The sequence below is a fragment of the Pleuronectes platessa genome, chromosome 23 (genome assembly GCF_947347685.1).
Source record: "Pleuronectes platessa chromosome 23, fPlePla1.1, whole genome shotgun sequence".
In the NCBI taxonomy this organism is placed as follows: domain Eukaryota; kingdom Metazoa; phylum Chordata; class Actinopteri; order Pleuronectiformes; family Pleuronectidae; genus Pleuronectes; species Pleuronectes platessa.
The window spans coordinates 56351-72500 of NC_070648.1; the positions used below are offsets into that span (position 1 = coordinate 56351).

At 44.9% G+C, this 16150-nt stretch overlaps 2 protein-coding genes across 3 annotated transcripts in view; both read right to left on the reverse strand.

Moving 5' to 3' along the window:
- Positions 1 to 2427: 2427 nt before the first annotated feature.
- eif4e2rs1 (eukaryotic translation initiation factor 4E family member 2 related sequence 1) lies at positions 2428 to 9890 on the reverse strand. The gene is made up of 7 exons (XM_053416133.1): positions 9725 to 9890; positions 9110 to 9182; positions 4133 to 4267; positions 3642 to 3746; positions 3208 to 3360; positions 2828 to 2964; positions 2428 to 2671 (listed from the first exon to the last, which is right to left on the reverse strand). The coding sequence occupies exons 1-7, from the start codon at positions 9739 to 9741 to the stop codon at positions 2632 to 2634; spliced, it is 660 nt and encodes a 219-aa protein (XP_053272108.1). The 5' UTR covers positions 9742 to 9890; the 3' UTR covers positions 2428 to 2631.
- Positions 9891 to 10084: 194 nt separating this feature from the next.
- zgc:158659 (uncharacterized protein LOC791141 homolog) overlaps positions 10085 to 16150 on the reverse strand; it is a 25121-nt gene continuing 19055 nt past the window's right edge. Inside the window, exons 16-29 of one of the 2 annotated variants that reach the window (XM_053416420.1) lie at positions 16063 to 16144; positions 15825 to 15989; positions 14811 to 14914; positions 14630 to 14729; positions 14433 to 14504; positions 14231 to 14337; positions 13739 to 13860; positions 13548 to 13626; positions 13251 to 13421; positions 13055 to 13172; positions 12142 to 12293; positions 11898 to 12046; positions 11462 to 11605; positions 10085 to 11429 (exon numbers count right to left, since the gene is read on the reverse strand). In XM_053416420.1, coding sequence (XP_053272395.1) covers positions 11481 to 11605; positions 11898 to 12046; positions 12142 to 12293; positions 13055 to 13172; positions 13251 to 13421; positions 13548 to 13626; positions 13739 to 13860; positions 14231 to 14337; positions 14433 to 14504; positions 14630 to 14729; positions 14811 to 14914; positions 15825 to 15989; positions 16063 to 16144 — 1546 coding nt within the window. In that variant the 3' untranslated portion in view covers positions 10085 to 11429; positions 11462 to 11480. Of the gene's footprint in view, positions 11606 to 11897; positions 12047 to 12141; positions 12294 to 13054; positions 13173 to 13250; positions 13422 to 13547; positions 13627 to 13738; positions 13861 to 14230; positions 14338 to 14432; positions 14505 to 14629; positions 14730 to 14810; positions 14915 to 15824; positions 15990 to 16062; positions 16145 to 16150 lie in introns of both variants that reach the window. The other variant, XM_053416419.1, reaches the window with a different exon arrangement.

Below are 16150 nucleotides of genomic sequence, written 5' to 3' on the forward strand. Positions count from 1 at the left end.
CCTGACAATCTGGAAAAAAAACATAAACATTTTATCACTTTTACTTTTTGGGTTTCCATAGCAACATGAGCGTCATCATCTCTCTGATGAAACTTATCATTTGATTCTGAACGAGCAACACATCGAAAACCAGAATGAAGTTCTGATTCAAAATGAGAAGGAGAATGCTTTTAAAATAAAAAGACTCAGGATTTTAAACTAAAACTCTAAACCATGCTGCAGCTCTCTTTCTGACTCCAGAATTGCCGATTTAGAAAAGGACTATTGTTGTTAATATTATATTGTTGTTAATATAATAATAATAATTATGAATACAATTATTATGATTATTATTATATGAATTGTAGCTCATTATTAACATATTTACATCTATAATTATCACAGTTATTGTTTTTATTATAGCTAGTCAGAGCTAAACCACACTACTTTGAGGTTTAATATACATATAATCTGGCAAATGTATTCAATTAAATTCCATTTGATTATATAAAATATTCAATATATATATATATATTATACAGAGAATGTATATTAAACCACAAATAGATTATATCTATATATTTTCATGACAGATATGTTTCCCCAACACGTCGTCTCTGGCCGTCCAGTGATTGAACCCAGCTGATTGCTGTGACCTTTGACCTTTAATACTTCAGGCTAGCGCTAAGGAGCGCTAAGAAGGCTAAGTATAGCATCAATGCTAACGCTCTTAACACAAGCTGACAAAGACTAAATGTCTTCAGCACTCTGAGACGCTGACAGCACGACCACGAAGTAACATCACAAACCTGCCTGATGACATCATTAATCCAACTGATGATGTCATAAACCTGCCTGATGACATCATTAATCCAACTGATGATGTCATAAACCTGCCTGATGACATCATTAATCCAACTGATGGTGTTATACACCTGACTGATGACATGATACATCGGTTGGACCAGAGATCAGGACCAGATCCAGAAACCAGATAAACCAGCTCCAATGTTTTAAACCATAAAAAGTGATGCTGAGTTTTCACTGGAGATTTTTGCTGAAACATCAAAACTAATAAATTAAATATAAAACATTAACAAACAAGGGTTTCTATCTTTCTGTAAAAACATGTAAAATTAAGTACGGTTACATTTACTTTGACCAATCAGCCATCAGCTTCACTGTGACACTGATTCAATTAATATTTAGTAAATTTAGAGCTTGTTATGATCTGATGACATCACATCAGCTGACTGCAGGATACTCAATCACAAACTGATCAATCTGATCAATGAAGCCTCTGATTAACTTCCTAAGATCAGCAGGGTTAAGGTTACTGGTTAAAATAACTGGCTACATAACTAGTTTAAATAAGAAGTCACAGCAACACATACACACACACACATACACACACAATTTTACCTCATAGATTCATGTGTCCACAGAAAAAACTTCAGTTTCATCTGAAACGGAAAAAAAACTTTCAACGAAGAGAAATGATGTCGGGTTAAACGAGAGAGAGAGAGAGAGGGAGGGAGAGATAGAGAGAGAGAGAGAGAGGGAGGGAGAGATAGAGAGAGAGAGAGAGAGAGAGAGAGAGAGGGGGAGGGAAACAGCGAGAGAGAGAGGAAGTAGGGAGAGAGAGGGAGGGAGAGATAGAGAGAGGGAGAGAGAGAGGGAGTAGGGAGAGAGGGAGGGAGAGATAGAGAGAGGGAGAGAGAGAGGGGGGGGAGAGAGAGAGAGAGAGAGGGGTGGGAGGGGAGAGAGAGATAGACAGACAGAGAAACACAGTTAGAGAGAGAGAGAGAGATTTAGTTTAATCTAGTTAAAGGTTCAGGAGGACGTTTGGCTTCATTATGTAATGAGATGATCACTTTGTGTTCATGTGTCCAGGTGTGTGAAGGTCTCAACTTCTAACCTGATCCATCTCTGACTGATGTCACAGCAGAAGAATCAATCAGTCACTTTTCATATCAAATCAAATTGTATTTGTTTATCAATTTTCAGTTTGTTTGTCAACACGAGAAGAAAAACTACAAAAATCAACAACACACTAAACTGATACACCGATTATATACAATATATTAGATTATATATTGACAATGTAAAACAATTAAATCGGATTAAATACAACCAATTAATCAAAACCAACTACTTTAATCTGAATAACGTACAATTTATTTGTATCACTGTAAGTGTGTGTGTCAGTGTGTACGTGTGTCAGTGTGTGTGTGTGTGTGTGTGACAGTGTTTAGTTGCTGGCTCAGTTAATCCTGATGTGGATTAGTTTGATCCTCAGAGCTCAGTTGGACTAGAGCCAAGAATAGAGGCAGGATTAGACCAACCCCCCTAAACTGACCGGTTAGAACTAACCTGTAATTACTTACTGTAACTAATGAATGAACCTGATTATCATGTATTGATGATTGGATTCATGGACATGACACATTGTTTCATATTGTTTTTTATTTCTCAGGTCATTTACATATGTATGTTCAAAACAAACTATTTTGAGGTCACACACACACACACACACACACACACACACACACACACACACACACACACACACACACACACACACACACACACACACACACACACACACACACACACACACACACACACACACACACACACACACACACGTCTTCAGAGGGAAATCTTTGTGTTTCTGAAGCTCGAGTTGTCCCTGAAACACAAACACATGAATCAGTACGAGGTGGTCTCAACAGCCGTGACTTTGTGTCTTTAATGATCACAGAAGTTTTTCTGTCGTTTTAAATCTTCATGTTTATAAACTATCATCACTAACATCAATAAGAGCTTCTGTGACTCTGACTCCCACCTGAGGCTGTCGTTGTGAGTCTTATACTCCATGATGGTGTTGGCTGGAAGGTTCAGGACTCGTCTCAACGTGTCTCGGATTCTGGACGTCGTCGTCTGATCGTTAGACGTTTTGTTCCAGATCGACAAGATGTCCTCCTGAAGGACAGACAGATGGGAGACAGACAGGTGAGAGACAGACAGGTCTGAGATCAGGTCCAACTCGACACCTGACTGTCAGTGTAGTACTACAATACTAGTATAATATAGCAGACAGAGAGTGGGGGAAGACTAACCCTAACCCTAACCCGCGGGTGGGACTCGAACCCAGCCACTATGGGTGAGACCTAGCCTCAACGGGGGGGGGGGGGCTAAAGGCTGCCCCTTCCTGCAGTAGTTTACCTGGAAGCGTATAGAGACCACGGCTCCACAGACCTCCTCTCCCACCATGAACTGCTCGCCCACCATAGCAAGGATGATGTTTTCCCAGAAGCGACTGGCGAGACCTTTTCTCAGACGAATGATCCACTTTCCTCCGCTGCGGTTACAATCATCCTGGGGGGGGGGAGGAGACAAACTTATCCCACAATGCATCAGCGACACAGAGGCGGTCCTGTTGATCTGACCACGGTAGAAGTCTTTCTGCTTGAATGCAGGAAATGAATGAAGCTTCTTCTGGTTGCATTGGTAACGTGATGATGGCATCACTAACAGCATCAGTACTCCACAGTACTACAGTACTCCACAGTACTACAGTACTCCACACTAGTTCAAATGGATTATGGATCATCAGTTATCAGGTCCGTGTTATTGATTAGAAGGTGGTGTAATCTTACCTCCCACATGGGTTTGATTCCCTCCTTGAACAAGTGGAAGTCGCTGTGTCCACTCAGATCACCTGGTCGCACGAGGTGACTGTAAAACTTCCAGAACTGCTCCACCTGAACAACACAAACACACACAGTACAGTGTGCGTACTGATCATCAGTGACCAGGTCTGTTTGTGACCAAACACACAACATGACAATGTAAATGTGTTTGAAAAATACACTTCAATGCATACAGTCTCCAGCAGGGGGCATTACACTGATTATTGATCTACCGATCTGATTATATCATGATGACCAAAAAAACTCTTTCATTGTTCTGAATCAGTAAATTCACTCATTGATACAGAAAGAAAATACTGAATTTCTTCAAAGATAATTTTCTCAAACGCGATAAGATTCTTGTGGTTCTGGGTTTGTACCATCGTGTGTGTGTGTGTGTGTGTGTGTGTGTGTGTGTGTGTGTGTCTGTGTGTGTGTGTGTGTGTGTGTGTGTGTACCGATGCCACAGTTCCGATCTGCCTGATGTTTTGTTCGTAGCTCTGTGAACTGGCTGGACGACTGGGAGTTCTTCTACTGAACCAGAAGGTGTAGTTGTACTGAAGAGGATGTTCACCTGCAGCTGGACTCACCGTCTGACAGACAGACAGATGGGGGGGGGGAGAGAGAGAGAGAGAGAGAGAGACAGACAGACAGACAGACATGGTTTGTATTAATAAAGATCTTTTCTAGTCTTGATGACACTCAAAGCTCTTTACAGTTCGACCTTCACACACATTCTGACAGTTCATCCATTAGCAGCACTTCTTTTCTATGAGGTTCATCAGAGAGCTCCTGCACAGTCTGTGGTGGTACCGTTGGATGCACCGATACATCACGTCCCATAGGTGCTCAACTGGTTTAAGGTCAGGGGAATGAGAGGGCCAGTCAATGGCATCAATGCCTTTGTCATCAATGAACCAGCGACACACAAAGTGGAGTCCCAGTACAAGGGCTCCACTACCAGGAACATGTGGGCCGGACTGAGAACCATCACAGACTACAAAGTCAAAAACCAGTAGTTCTGATGTAGTGTCTGCATCTCTCCCAGAGGATCTGAACACTTGTTATGCTTTGAGAGTAACTCCCAGACTGTGGAGATCGAAGAGAACCTGGAGGACCGCTGCCCCCCCCGTCATATCCAGGGCAGACGTGTGGAAATCTCTCAACCGGATCAACCCCCACCATGCACCTGGACATGATGGGACCCCTGGCCGAGCTCTCAAGGTGTGTGCAGATCAGCTGATGTGTTCACAGACATCTTCAACCTGTCTCTGCTCCAGTCTGTTGTCCTCACATGTCTCAAGAAGACATCATTGTCCCTGTTCCCAAGAAAACTAAACTCCTCTGCCTGAATGACTACCGCCCAGTAGCACTCACCTCCATCATCATGAAGCTTCGAGCGGCTGGTCCAACCCTTCATCACCTCCTCCCTCCATTCATCACCTCCTCCCTCCCTCCATCACCTCCTCCCTCCCTTCATCACCTCCTCCCTCCCTTCATCACCTCCTCCCTCCCTCCATCACCTCCTCCCTCCCTCCATCCTCCCTCCCTTCATCACCTCCTCCCTCCTTTCATCACCTCCTCCCTCCTTTCATCACCTCCTCCCTCCCTCCATCACCTCCTCCCTCCCTCCATCACCTCCTCCCTCCCTCCATCCTCACTCCCTTCATCACCTCCTCCCTCCCTCCATCACCTCCTCCCTCCCTCCATCACCTCCTCCCTCCCTCCATCCTCCCTCCCTTCATCACCTCCTCCCTCCCTCCATCACCTCCTCCCTCCCTCCATCACCTCTAGGGCTGCCACTAACGACTATTTTTCTATCGATTAATCTGACGACTATTTTATCGATTAGTCGATTAATCTAAACGACTAATTTTCCTCGGAAAAAATCAAATTGACCATTTCATTTCAGTTAACTTTATTTTGACAACGAACTGTATGTCATCATATAATGCAGCACAAAACAAAATGTAAACAGGCTCAAATATCAAAGTGCAAAACTGTAGGTTTAAACTAGCAACTCCAACGTGATAAAAATAAATAAAAAAGAGGGCTTATAAGTTAAGTCAGCAGTGCAACTCAAAAAGATATCAAAGTTTAACCCCTTATCAAAATAAAAAAGTTACGTCTGCATACTAAACAAAGTGCAACATGTTTAAAGTATAATAAAGAATGGTGTCCAGCTCAAAATCCGACTCTAACGTCAGTTAGACATGTGTGTTATAATGTAGGAATGTCAGCATGTCCACATGCTCTGGACTCAGGCTAGCTCTTTTCTTGGAAACTATGTTTCCAGCTGCGGAGAAGAGACGCTCGGAAGGTGTTGATGTGGCAGGTACACACAAATAAGTCTTTGCCAGAACAGCCAGAGAGGGAAACCTTGCCGTGAACGAGGACCCCCCCCCCCAAAAAAAAAAACTTGAGGCGGGCCGCACATCGAGCCTCCGGCGCTGCGGAGGGGAGAGCGCCCGGGGCGACTGCTCCCCCAGCCGCGGCACGTGCCCAGCGGTTTAACCACAAATACAAATGTACAAACATCGGCCAATGACATCGGTGAAAGTCGACTTACGGTGGTTTTGCCTTTTCTGGCGGTCCATCTCCAGAATAGCGCCGGTGTGTTTTCTCTTCAGGTGCTCGTGCACAGCGCCGGTGCTTTTGTGGTATGCCATCGAAAGTTTGCACAGTCTACAAACCACCTTATCGTTTGGTGATGCGTTGAAGTACTCCCAGACTTTTGAAGCTTTGGGTCTTTGGAAACGTTTCGGAACCAAGTCGGACTCTGGTGCCGAAAACGACTGACGTAATGCCAGCAGCAATTACGTAGGGATATTGAAAGAAGAACATTTGTTATAATGAATTGAAATGAAATCTTTTAGAAATCGAAAAGTTAAATTCATAATTTTTTTAAAAAAAATGCGTCGACGCATTTTCCGCGTCGACGTAATCGATGACGTCGACGAATCACGGCAGCCCTAATCACCTCCTCCCTCCCTTCATCACCTCCTCCCTCCCTCCATCACCTCCTCCCTCCCTACATCACCTCCTCCCTCCCTCCATCACCTCCTCCCTCCCTTCATCACCTCCTCCCTCCCTCCATCACCTCCTCCCTCCCTTCATCACCTCCTCCCTCCCTTCATCACCTCCTTCCTGCCTACATCACCTCCTCCCTCCCTACATCACCTCCTCCCTCCCTCCATCACCTCCTCCCTCCCTTCATCACCTCCTCCCTCCCTCCATCACCTCCTCCCTCCCTTCATCACCTCCTCCCTCCCTGACTCTCTGGACCCTCTTCAGTTTGCCTACAGGTCAAATAGGTCGACTGCAGATGCCCTCCCCCCCCCCCCCCCTCCCCCACACTGCCCTGTCCCACCTGGACCAGAGGGACACATATGTGAGGATTCTCTTCATCGACTTCAGTTCAGCTTCAACACCATCATGTCCCTGAAGCTCGTCACCAGGCTCAGAGACCTTGGGCTCAACATCGGCCTCTGTGATTGGATCCTGAACCTCCTGACGGGCAGACCACAGGCGGTGCGGAGCGGCAGCACCACGTCCTCCACCCTGACTCTCAACACCGGTGGTCCTCAGTCCTCTCCTGTCCTCCCTGTTCACACATGACTGCGTGCCCCCCCCCACAGCTCCAACACCATCGTCCAGTCTGCTGATGACACCACCATCATGGGCCTGATCCCCGGCCACGAGGAGAAGGTCTACAGAGAGGAGGTCAGAGCCCTGACATCTTGGTGCCAGGACAACAACCTCCATCTCAACGTCAGCAAAACGAAGGAGCTGATCGTGGACTACAGGAAGAGAGGAGGAGAAGAACACGCCCCCCTCTCCATCAACGGGACTGGAGCGAGTCAGCAGCTTCAGGTTCCTCTGGGTCCACATCACTGATGACCTGACCTGGACCCATCACACAGACTCCATCAGGAAGACCTTCAGGCTGTGGAGGCTCCACATGGACTCCAGGATACAGGTGCACCACAGAGAGCCTCCTGACTGGCAGCTGCACCGCCCTGAACCGTGAGGCTCTACAGAGGGTGGTGCAGTCTGCCCAGCACATCACCAGGACAGAGCTACCATCCATGGAGGACCTCTACACCCAGCGGTGCAGGAAGAAGAGCAGCCGGATCATTAAAGACCTCCATCATCCCAGACATGAACTGTTCTCCTGCTGCCGTCTGGCCGACGGTACCGCAGCACCGGGCCGGCAGCACCTCAGAGACAGTTTCATCCCCCAGGACATAAGACTCTTAAACTCCTCTGAACTGCAATAACTCCACCAAACCAGCACTGTGACATATTTGCACTATTGTTGTTTTATTTTATTTCTCTCTTCATCTGTAAATATATATATTTAGATAAATATATTTTATTTTTTATTTTAAATGTTGATATTCTATTTTATTCTATTTTATACTATTTCTATTAGATTTTTTTTGGTGGTAATTACTTGAGCATTGCTAGAAGAGAACCTGTGACTCAAGCATTTCATTGCCAGCGACTACTTAATGTTATTGTTGTGCAATTGATAATAAAAATCTTGAATCTTGAATCTGGCCACATGAGGCCGGGCATTGTCCTACACCAGGAGGAACCCAGGGTCCACAGCACCAGGAGGAACCCAGGGTCCACAGCACCAGGAGGAACCCAGGGTCCACTGCACCAGCTGTAGGTCTGACAATCTGCCGTTACCTGTCAAGGTACCATGGGCTATGACATGGAGGTCTGTGACACCCTCCAAGGATACATCCCCAGATCCTCAGTGACAAAACACCAAACCGGTCTAGTGGATGATGTAACAGGCAGCATAATGTTTTAACAGCTTCTCCAGACTCTTCAGAGAACTGATCAGGGAGCAGTTAGCACCTCATGCTACCAGTCGTGACAAGGACACTAGCAGAACAGGAGAGAGCAGCTGTCTGTAGCCTCCACATGCAGATCCATTCCCTTTTGGGGGTGGTCTTGATTTTGCTTCTGCACTGCACCAGTTGTTACTTTAACTTGCACCAAGCAGGTGAATCTGATTCATTATCACTTGTGCTTCATAAATGAACAGATGGACAGACCTGAAGTTACAACTACTTGCAGATAAATGTTTACGAGAAACCACCAAAATCCAATCGCTTCCTTTTGAGACCAAATGAAATTCACTGGTTGTTGAGATGTTGTGTAGATGAGATGTTGTGTAGACGACAACGAGATGTAAGGAGACATGATGTCACTGGAGTGAAGACAACGTATTGATTAGCTCTTGATTTTATATTGATTATTATTCAAATCTTTACTCCTTGATTCATGATGACAGACTGTGTAATGATGACACACACAAGCAGGTACACACACACAGACCCACACAGACCCACAAACACACAGGGACACACGTACCCACACACACGCAGACAGACACACACTCAGACTAAAATCCAAACCTTGTGTCGGTTGTGGTTGTTGTTGGTGCCGTCGTCATGGAGACTCTCAGAAAGCCCCTGGTCGTCCTCGTCTCTGATTCATAAACAGGAAGTGACATCAACATTCAAATATTCATGTTCCAGGTTCTGTGACGAATACGTGTTAGAAGCATGTGTGGAAACAAACATGTGAAGTAGTCTGCACATACTAAAGTGTTTTTATATATATATATATATATAAACAGAGAGAGAGAGAGAGACCGATTTAAAAAATATACACATAAGTACAAATAAGTACAAATTAAAACATTTATATAGAACATGAATACACGTGAATATACACAAAGACAAGCATTGTAAAATATACATAGTCAAATAAACTTTATTTAAACTGACTGATAACAACTGCAGTTATTAAACAGTCAAATAAACGTTATTTAGACTCTGACTAATAACATCTACTTGCGGATCTTTAGTTTAGATTCAGATATAAGTTTATAAATGTCTAATTCGTTTATAAAGTGTTTAGATCCACTCGGACTGTGTCGGTGATTCTGAGTTACCGTCGATGCTAACTGTTAGCTAGGAGCGATGTGCTACATCACCGCTGAACTTCCGGTTCTCTGTGAATCTTACCGCTCGAGCAGGTTCATCTCTTCTGCGTCAGCTTCTCTCCTCGTTATTCTCACTTTAATTTTCTGTAAACTTTAAATCTTCCACTTTGTTTTCCTCCTTTTCTTCCTCCTCATGCGGCTGTCGAGCTGAACGCTGCCGTCACTGCGCATGTGCAGCAAAAGTCAACGGAAAGAGACAAAGGACAAACGTAGTGGTTTTGAATCGCGTTTCTAAAACTGAGCGATATTTTGAAACAGTAAATACGGAGGCCTGCTCGGGACTATTAGTGTTTCGTGTGGGAACATGTGTATTTCCTGTTTGACACAGTAGATGGCAGCAGAGATTAAAGAATGAAAATCAGCTGAGTTGAGACAAACAGAATTAGTTTTATATTTTATATCTTTTGAATAAAATCTCCTCAGTGAGGATCCAACAGCATCAGTAGTTATAACAAATCATCAGTAGTTATAACAAATCATCAGTAGACATTAAGAAACGTTCCTTGTTCATTACATCAATCATCAATTCATCAGTTTACAAAACAATCAACGATATTGATCACATGGAAACAAACACATCATATCTGCTCACTTCAGTCACTATGAGAAACAGTTGATGATGTCATTAATCAATAAGTGGATCCGCATGGCTCAGGTTGCTGAATCTAGTGTCATGGTTACTGACAGAGTGGGCGGGGCATATACTGACCTCTGACCTGAGCAGAAACAAACCTCAAACTGGCCCCACCCCCAAAGGCTGATAGGGCAGGGAACCAGTTATTCTATGCTACGCTCTCCAAAGCTACTTACTACTATTCATTGTTCCAGTGCAATAGTTTAGCTAACAAACCTGTGAATTAGAGTGCACCAGTGCTAACTAGCCTAGCATTGCTTATCAGAAGAATAACAAGCAGCTGATTGGTCGTGATTGTCGTTAGACTCTGATCCCTGATAAAACTCAACGATATGTTGATTCAGTCAAAACTTACCAAAATATGAAGTAATCTGTTGAGAAACTTATTTTATAGATAATAAAGTTCTCAGATTTTATAAAGATATTAGGAAATTATATAAATACCATAATTTATGAAAAATATTTCAAATATCAATCAGTAATTAAAGAAAAAAAAGTTTTTGAGACAAGAAATCTTTCTAAATAAAATGTTTAATTTGAAATAAAGTTTTGAGAGAAAATTTGACAAATTTTTGATAATTAACGATTAAAGTTTTGTGAAAAAGTCATAATTTGAAGAAAAATATTTACTGAACACATGAATTTAAGTTGAGCAGCGGGAGACAGATTAGAAATTGGTGAGTTTGGTCTGACCTCATCATATTGTCTCCGCCCACAGCTGTTCAACACTGCTTTCCTATTGGTCACAACTCCTGATTGTCGTAAATATTGATCAGTAACTGGGGTAATATTGCTCTGAAAGTGACCAGTGTTCATTCTGCTGGTTTCAATAAAGCTGGTTCATAAAGTCACAGTTTCTCAATAAAGATTGATTCATACGCTACAGCTAAAAAACCTCTCTGTGTTGAGCTAGCAGAGCTAACATGCTAACTGTGGCACCGACTGAGACGTCAAATCCCCCCCCCGTCTTTAGCCACGCCTCCTACCCTGAGATTCACGTTGCCATGACAACCATCCTACCAAGACATCATTGTGACGTTTGAACTTCATCACGTTTCATAACCGTCAAAGACGATAGTGCAGTAACGTGTCGTATGAGTGTATGTTGTATATAAATTAACATTATATACACACACATGTACACTCAGTGTTCGTTGGGCATGTGTCTGATGGTGTGGAAGATCCAGTCCATCTTCGTGCTCCAGCCTCCGTGATGAGCATCGTTCATCTGCTTGGTGAAATACTCCAGCGCCTCCTGCTGGCTCTTCTCTGAAAGACAGGCAAGTGTTAGAGCAAGAGACAGAATACCACAAACTGGGTCCCTCTCTCTCTCTCTCTCTCTCTCTCTCTCTCTCTCTCTCTCCCTGTCTCTCTCTCTCTCTCTCTCTCTCTCTCTCTCTCTCACACTCTCACTCTCTCTCTCTCTCTTTCCTTCTCTCTCTCTGTGTGTGTGTCTCTCTCTCTCTCTCTCTCTCTCTCTCTCTCTCTCTCTCTCTCTCTCTCTCTCTCTCTCTCTCTCTCTCTCTCTCTCTCTCCCTGTCTCTCTCTCTCTCTCTCTCACCCAGAGCGAGGGTCTTCCTCAGGTAGGCGATGTCATCAAAGCTCTGCAGCTCAGGCATCCCGCAGCCGAGGAGGAGGGAGAAGAGGTTGATGAAGAGGCTGGCGTGCTGACGGATGGCGAGATAAGCTTTGTAACACATTTCCTGAAACCTGAGACACACAGGCAGAGAGACAGATACACAAAGAGTGAGACGGGCAGAGAGTGAGACAGCAGGACCATCAGACAGAAGAGGTGCAGGCGACACCTGTCGAACTCCTTGGTCTTTGTCGACTCCTGGATTCCTTTACTGATGACGATGAGGAAGTCCTGCGTCAGGACGAAGGGGACACGCTCCCGCTTATACCCAAACTTCTTCTTCTTATGATCCAGGAAGTGACCGAAGTCAATGTGGAACAGCTGGAGGAGGAGGAAGAGGAGTAGAAAGAAGAAGAAGACGAGAAATAGGAGGAGGAGGAGGAGGAAGAGGAGTAGAAAGAACAGAATAAGAGGAAGATATGTCAGGTTTTTGAAAGCATTTCTGAAGTAACTTGTGACACGTGTCTGTCTCTCACCTGTGTATCTGTCTGTCTGTCTGTGTCTCAGCTGTCTGTCTCTTACCTGTCCGTTCTCCTTCACCATGATGTTGGAGTTGTGTCTGTCTCTTAACTATGTGTCTGTCTCTCACCTATGTGTCTGTCTGTGTCTCAGCTGTCTGTCTCTCACCTATGTGTCTGTCTGTGTCTCAGCTGTCTGTCTCTTACCTGTCCGTTCTCCTTCACCATGATGTTGGAGTTGTGTCTGTCTCTTAACTATGTGTCTGTCTCTCACCTATGTGTCTGTCTGTGTCTCAGCTGTCTGTCTCTCACCTATGTGTCTGTCTGTGTCTCAGCTGTCTGTCTCTCACCTGTCCGTCTTTCACCTTAGTGTCTGTCTGTCTCTCTGTGTCTCAGCTGTCTGTCTCTCACCTTTGTGTCTGTCTGTGTCTCAGCTGTCTGTCTCTCACCTGTCTGTCTTTCACCTTAGTGTCTGTCTGTCTCTCTGTGTCTCAGCTGTCTGTCTCTCACCTATGTGTCTGTCTGTGTCTCAGCTGTCTGTCTCTCACCTATGTGTCTGTCTGTGTCTCAGCTGTCTGTCTCTCACCTATGTGTCTGTCTGTGTCTCAGCTGTCTGTCTCTCACCTGTCCGTTCTCCTTCACCATGATGTTGGAGTTGTGTCTGTCTCCGATTCCCAGGATGAAGGTGGCCACACAGTAACCTGCACACGACCTGGTGAAGAGGTCGATGGCTCGGTCATACCTGAAAGACAAACAGGTGATGAGACAGAGAGACAGACAGGCAGATGATCAGAGCGCAGACAGACAGACAGGTACTGACGCCTCTCCTCGGTTCTTGTCTTTGATCCAGTGGTGCAGCGTGTTGGAGTTGAACTGCAGCGCCCCCTTCAGGCCTCCTTTACACTGGATCTGCATGATGGTGAAACTGTTCTTCACCACCTCGATCAGACCGACACAGTCTCCAATGGACAGGCAGCCGTACGGCAGCATGCTGAGAGACACACACACACACACACACACACACACACACACACACACACACACACACACACACACACACACAGTTAGCCAGGTGGGTGATGATGTCACAATCAGTGATGATGTCACAGTTTCTCACCGCAGGTCCAGGCCCTGATTCTGCCAGATGTTCTCCATGATCTTAATGATCTGCAGAGTCAACATGTCCTGACGCAGGTCTGAAGCACACAGACCAGAAACTCCATTACCCACAACCCCCTGCAGCATTCTGCACTCACAACATTAGCATTCACCATTGAAGGAAGAGTAATTGTTAGCAGGGCAAAATACCGTCTCCATTCTTAAAGATGATTTCGTTGTTGGTGAAAAGCAGCTCGGACATGATATCAGGGTTCTCCCAGTTCAACCACAGGGGGCGCTTTGCTGAGGACATGATCCGACACTCCTCCAGCCTAAAGACACACACACTTTATTTGACCTTTGACTTCTGATGACAGGTCATATGTTTGTGACGTGTGGATACGTTCATCACTCACATTCTATCGTTTTATATTCTCAATAACATCATAAGGTCTCAACTTCAATGAGAAAAGACACTTCAGAACATTTCTGTTGATTTAAACTAATAAAACTGTTCAAGTCGGATTATCATGAATTCTTGACGTCCACATTTCACACTGCACGTCAAGACGAGTAGGACGTCCAAAAACCCTCTGTAGACATGTTAGTTCTTTGGTTAGTTGGTTGGTTTCCTTGTTGGCTTGTTGTTTTTTTGTTTGGTTCTTGGTTGGGTGTTTATTATTTCTTTTGTTAGTTGTTTACCTGAGGTTTCCCAACTGGTGAACAGGGTTCAGAGGAGACACAAATCCCTGCAGAGCCTCCATGTAATCAGGTCGAGACATGTGTTCGACCAGGAACTTCATCTGGGTCTGACAACCAATCACAGCACAGCAATACATCCCAATTAACCAATCACAGTTCACAGACACATGTAACTCTACAGAGAAAGAAAGACAGTTTGTACTTTCTGTGTCTCGTCCTTCTTTTCTTGTTTCAATGTGTCCGTCAGGTTCACCAGCTTGTCCATGGCCTCCACCTGAACTCACACACAACTGTTATTGGCAGAAGCTTCACATTCAGTCATAGTTTAAACAGAACTGAGCCATCGTTGACCAATCAGAGCAGGGCTAACAGTGACTTCATGTGTTCAGGTGTGCTCACCTGTCTGTTCAGATGTTTCAGGTACATCCCACAGGCTCTGCAGAAAGCTTCCAGCAGCAGACCGAAGCGACGAGACACCGTCTTGTTGTGCATCTCTGACCTGAGAACACCGAGGAAATGAGTCACCAGCTGCACAGGAAACACATAAACTTCCCTTTACTCCTGAGGTCATGTGACTTACTTGAGATGCCAGAAGAAAAAGTGACCAATTCTCTGATTGGTCAGAGCTTTTTTAATCAGGAAACGTGCAAGAGGATTGTCCAGGTACATCTCGTACTTTAACACCTGCAGAGTTTTCTCACATTCAGTTTCATCGAATCAGACAAAACATCGGTGAATAAAACATGAATCATCAGCAGTGAGCATTGTGTCAATAGGGTTAGGGTTAGGGTTAGGGTTAGGGTTAGGGTTTAATACAGACACAGCCAGGACAGAGTCGAAGTGTCACTACAATCAAGTGAAGGAGTTACAGGATCTCAGGCAGGGCGGTGTTTCCAGTAATGCAGCTGTTGTACCACGACTGTGAGTTATGTTCCAAACCTCATCTGTGGTCATTAGCTCTGAGTAATGACTGAAAGATTGAGACCGCAAATACAAGCGGGTGAAATCAGAGTAACGAGGTCGGCCATTCAGAGGTCAGAGTAGAACAGCTGCTCATTCACGTCTAAACACCAACGCTGAGGTGGTTCAGGCATCCAATCAAGATCCTCCTGGGTGCCTCTCATTGGACGTTTACTTAGCATGTCCAACTGGAAGAAGAGCCAGAACTCACTGGAGGAACTTCATATCTCAATCGGCCCTTGAACACCAGCTGACAAAGCAGTGGAGAGGAACGTCTGGAACATCGAGTAAGAAAATGAATGGTGTGACTACATCTTCTGTTCCTCTCCTCACAATGAAGCAAGGTGTTCTGGGTAACTGGTGGTCACAGAAGTGCTGATGTGCACACATCACACATGCATCAAGCAAGTTGATTGGTTGATTCAGCTTCTGTCCAGACTCAAGTTTCAAAGGGAGATGAAAAGAAATGATAGATTCAAGTTAAAGAGAAATTATCACGAAACAAGTCAGAGTGAGGTTCGTGAGGCCTCACCACCGTGAACCAGGAGACACATGATCACAGCTTCAGGTTTGTTCTCAGGTTAGATGTCCTCACACACTAAAACCAGATCTTATACAGGAGGAGTAAACGTACCTGGACCAGCTGCAGCAGGTACTGTGACAGCTTATCGTCCGTCAGGCCTTTCACCAGACAGCGCAGAGCGAACTCTCTGATCATCGGGTCAGGAAAGTTACAGTCCAACAGCTCCAGAGCGGACTCCGGCTCCATCAGGGGCCACTCCTTCAACAAGCAGTACATCTGAGGAGGGGGAGGACGAGCAGGTGACGGACAAGTTTAAAGAACCTGTCCTGACGGTTAAAACGTCTCGTACCTGTGATACTTCGTCTCTGGAGTTCCACTTGACGGACAGAAGAAGCTTCGGAAGAGACTCTGGGATTTTGACACAGTAATGTCTGCGG

Excerpts from the sequence above, each read along its gene's own strand:
- eif4e2rs1 (XM_053416133.1), bottom strand. Across the intron at positions 3,747-4,132 it reads AGATCGGAACTGTGGCATCG|GTGGAGCAGTTCTGGAAGTT; the intron begins GTACACACACAC and ends TGTGTTGTTCAG. Across the intron at positions 3,361-3,641 it reads GAATCAAACCCATGTGGGAG|GATGATTGTAACCGCAGCGG; the intron begins GTAAGATTACAC and ends CCCCCCCCCCAG.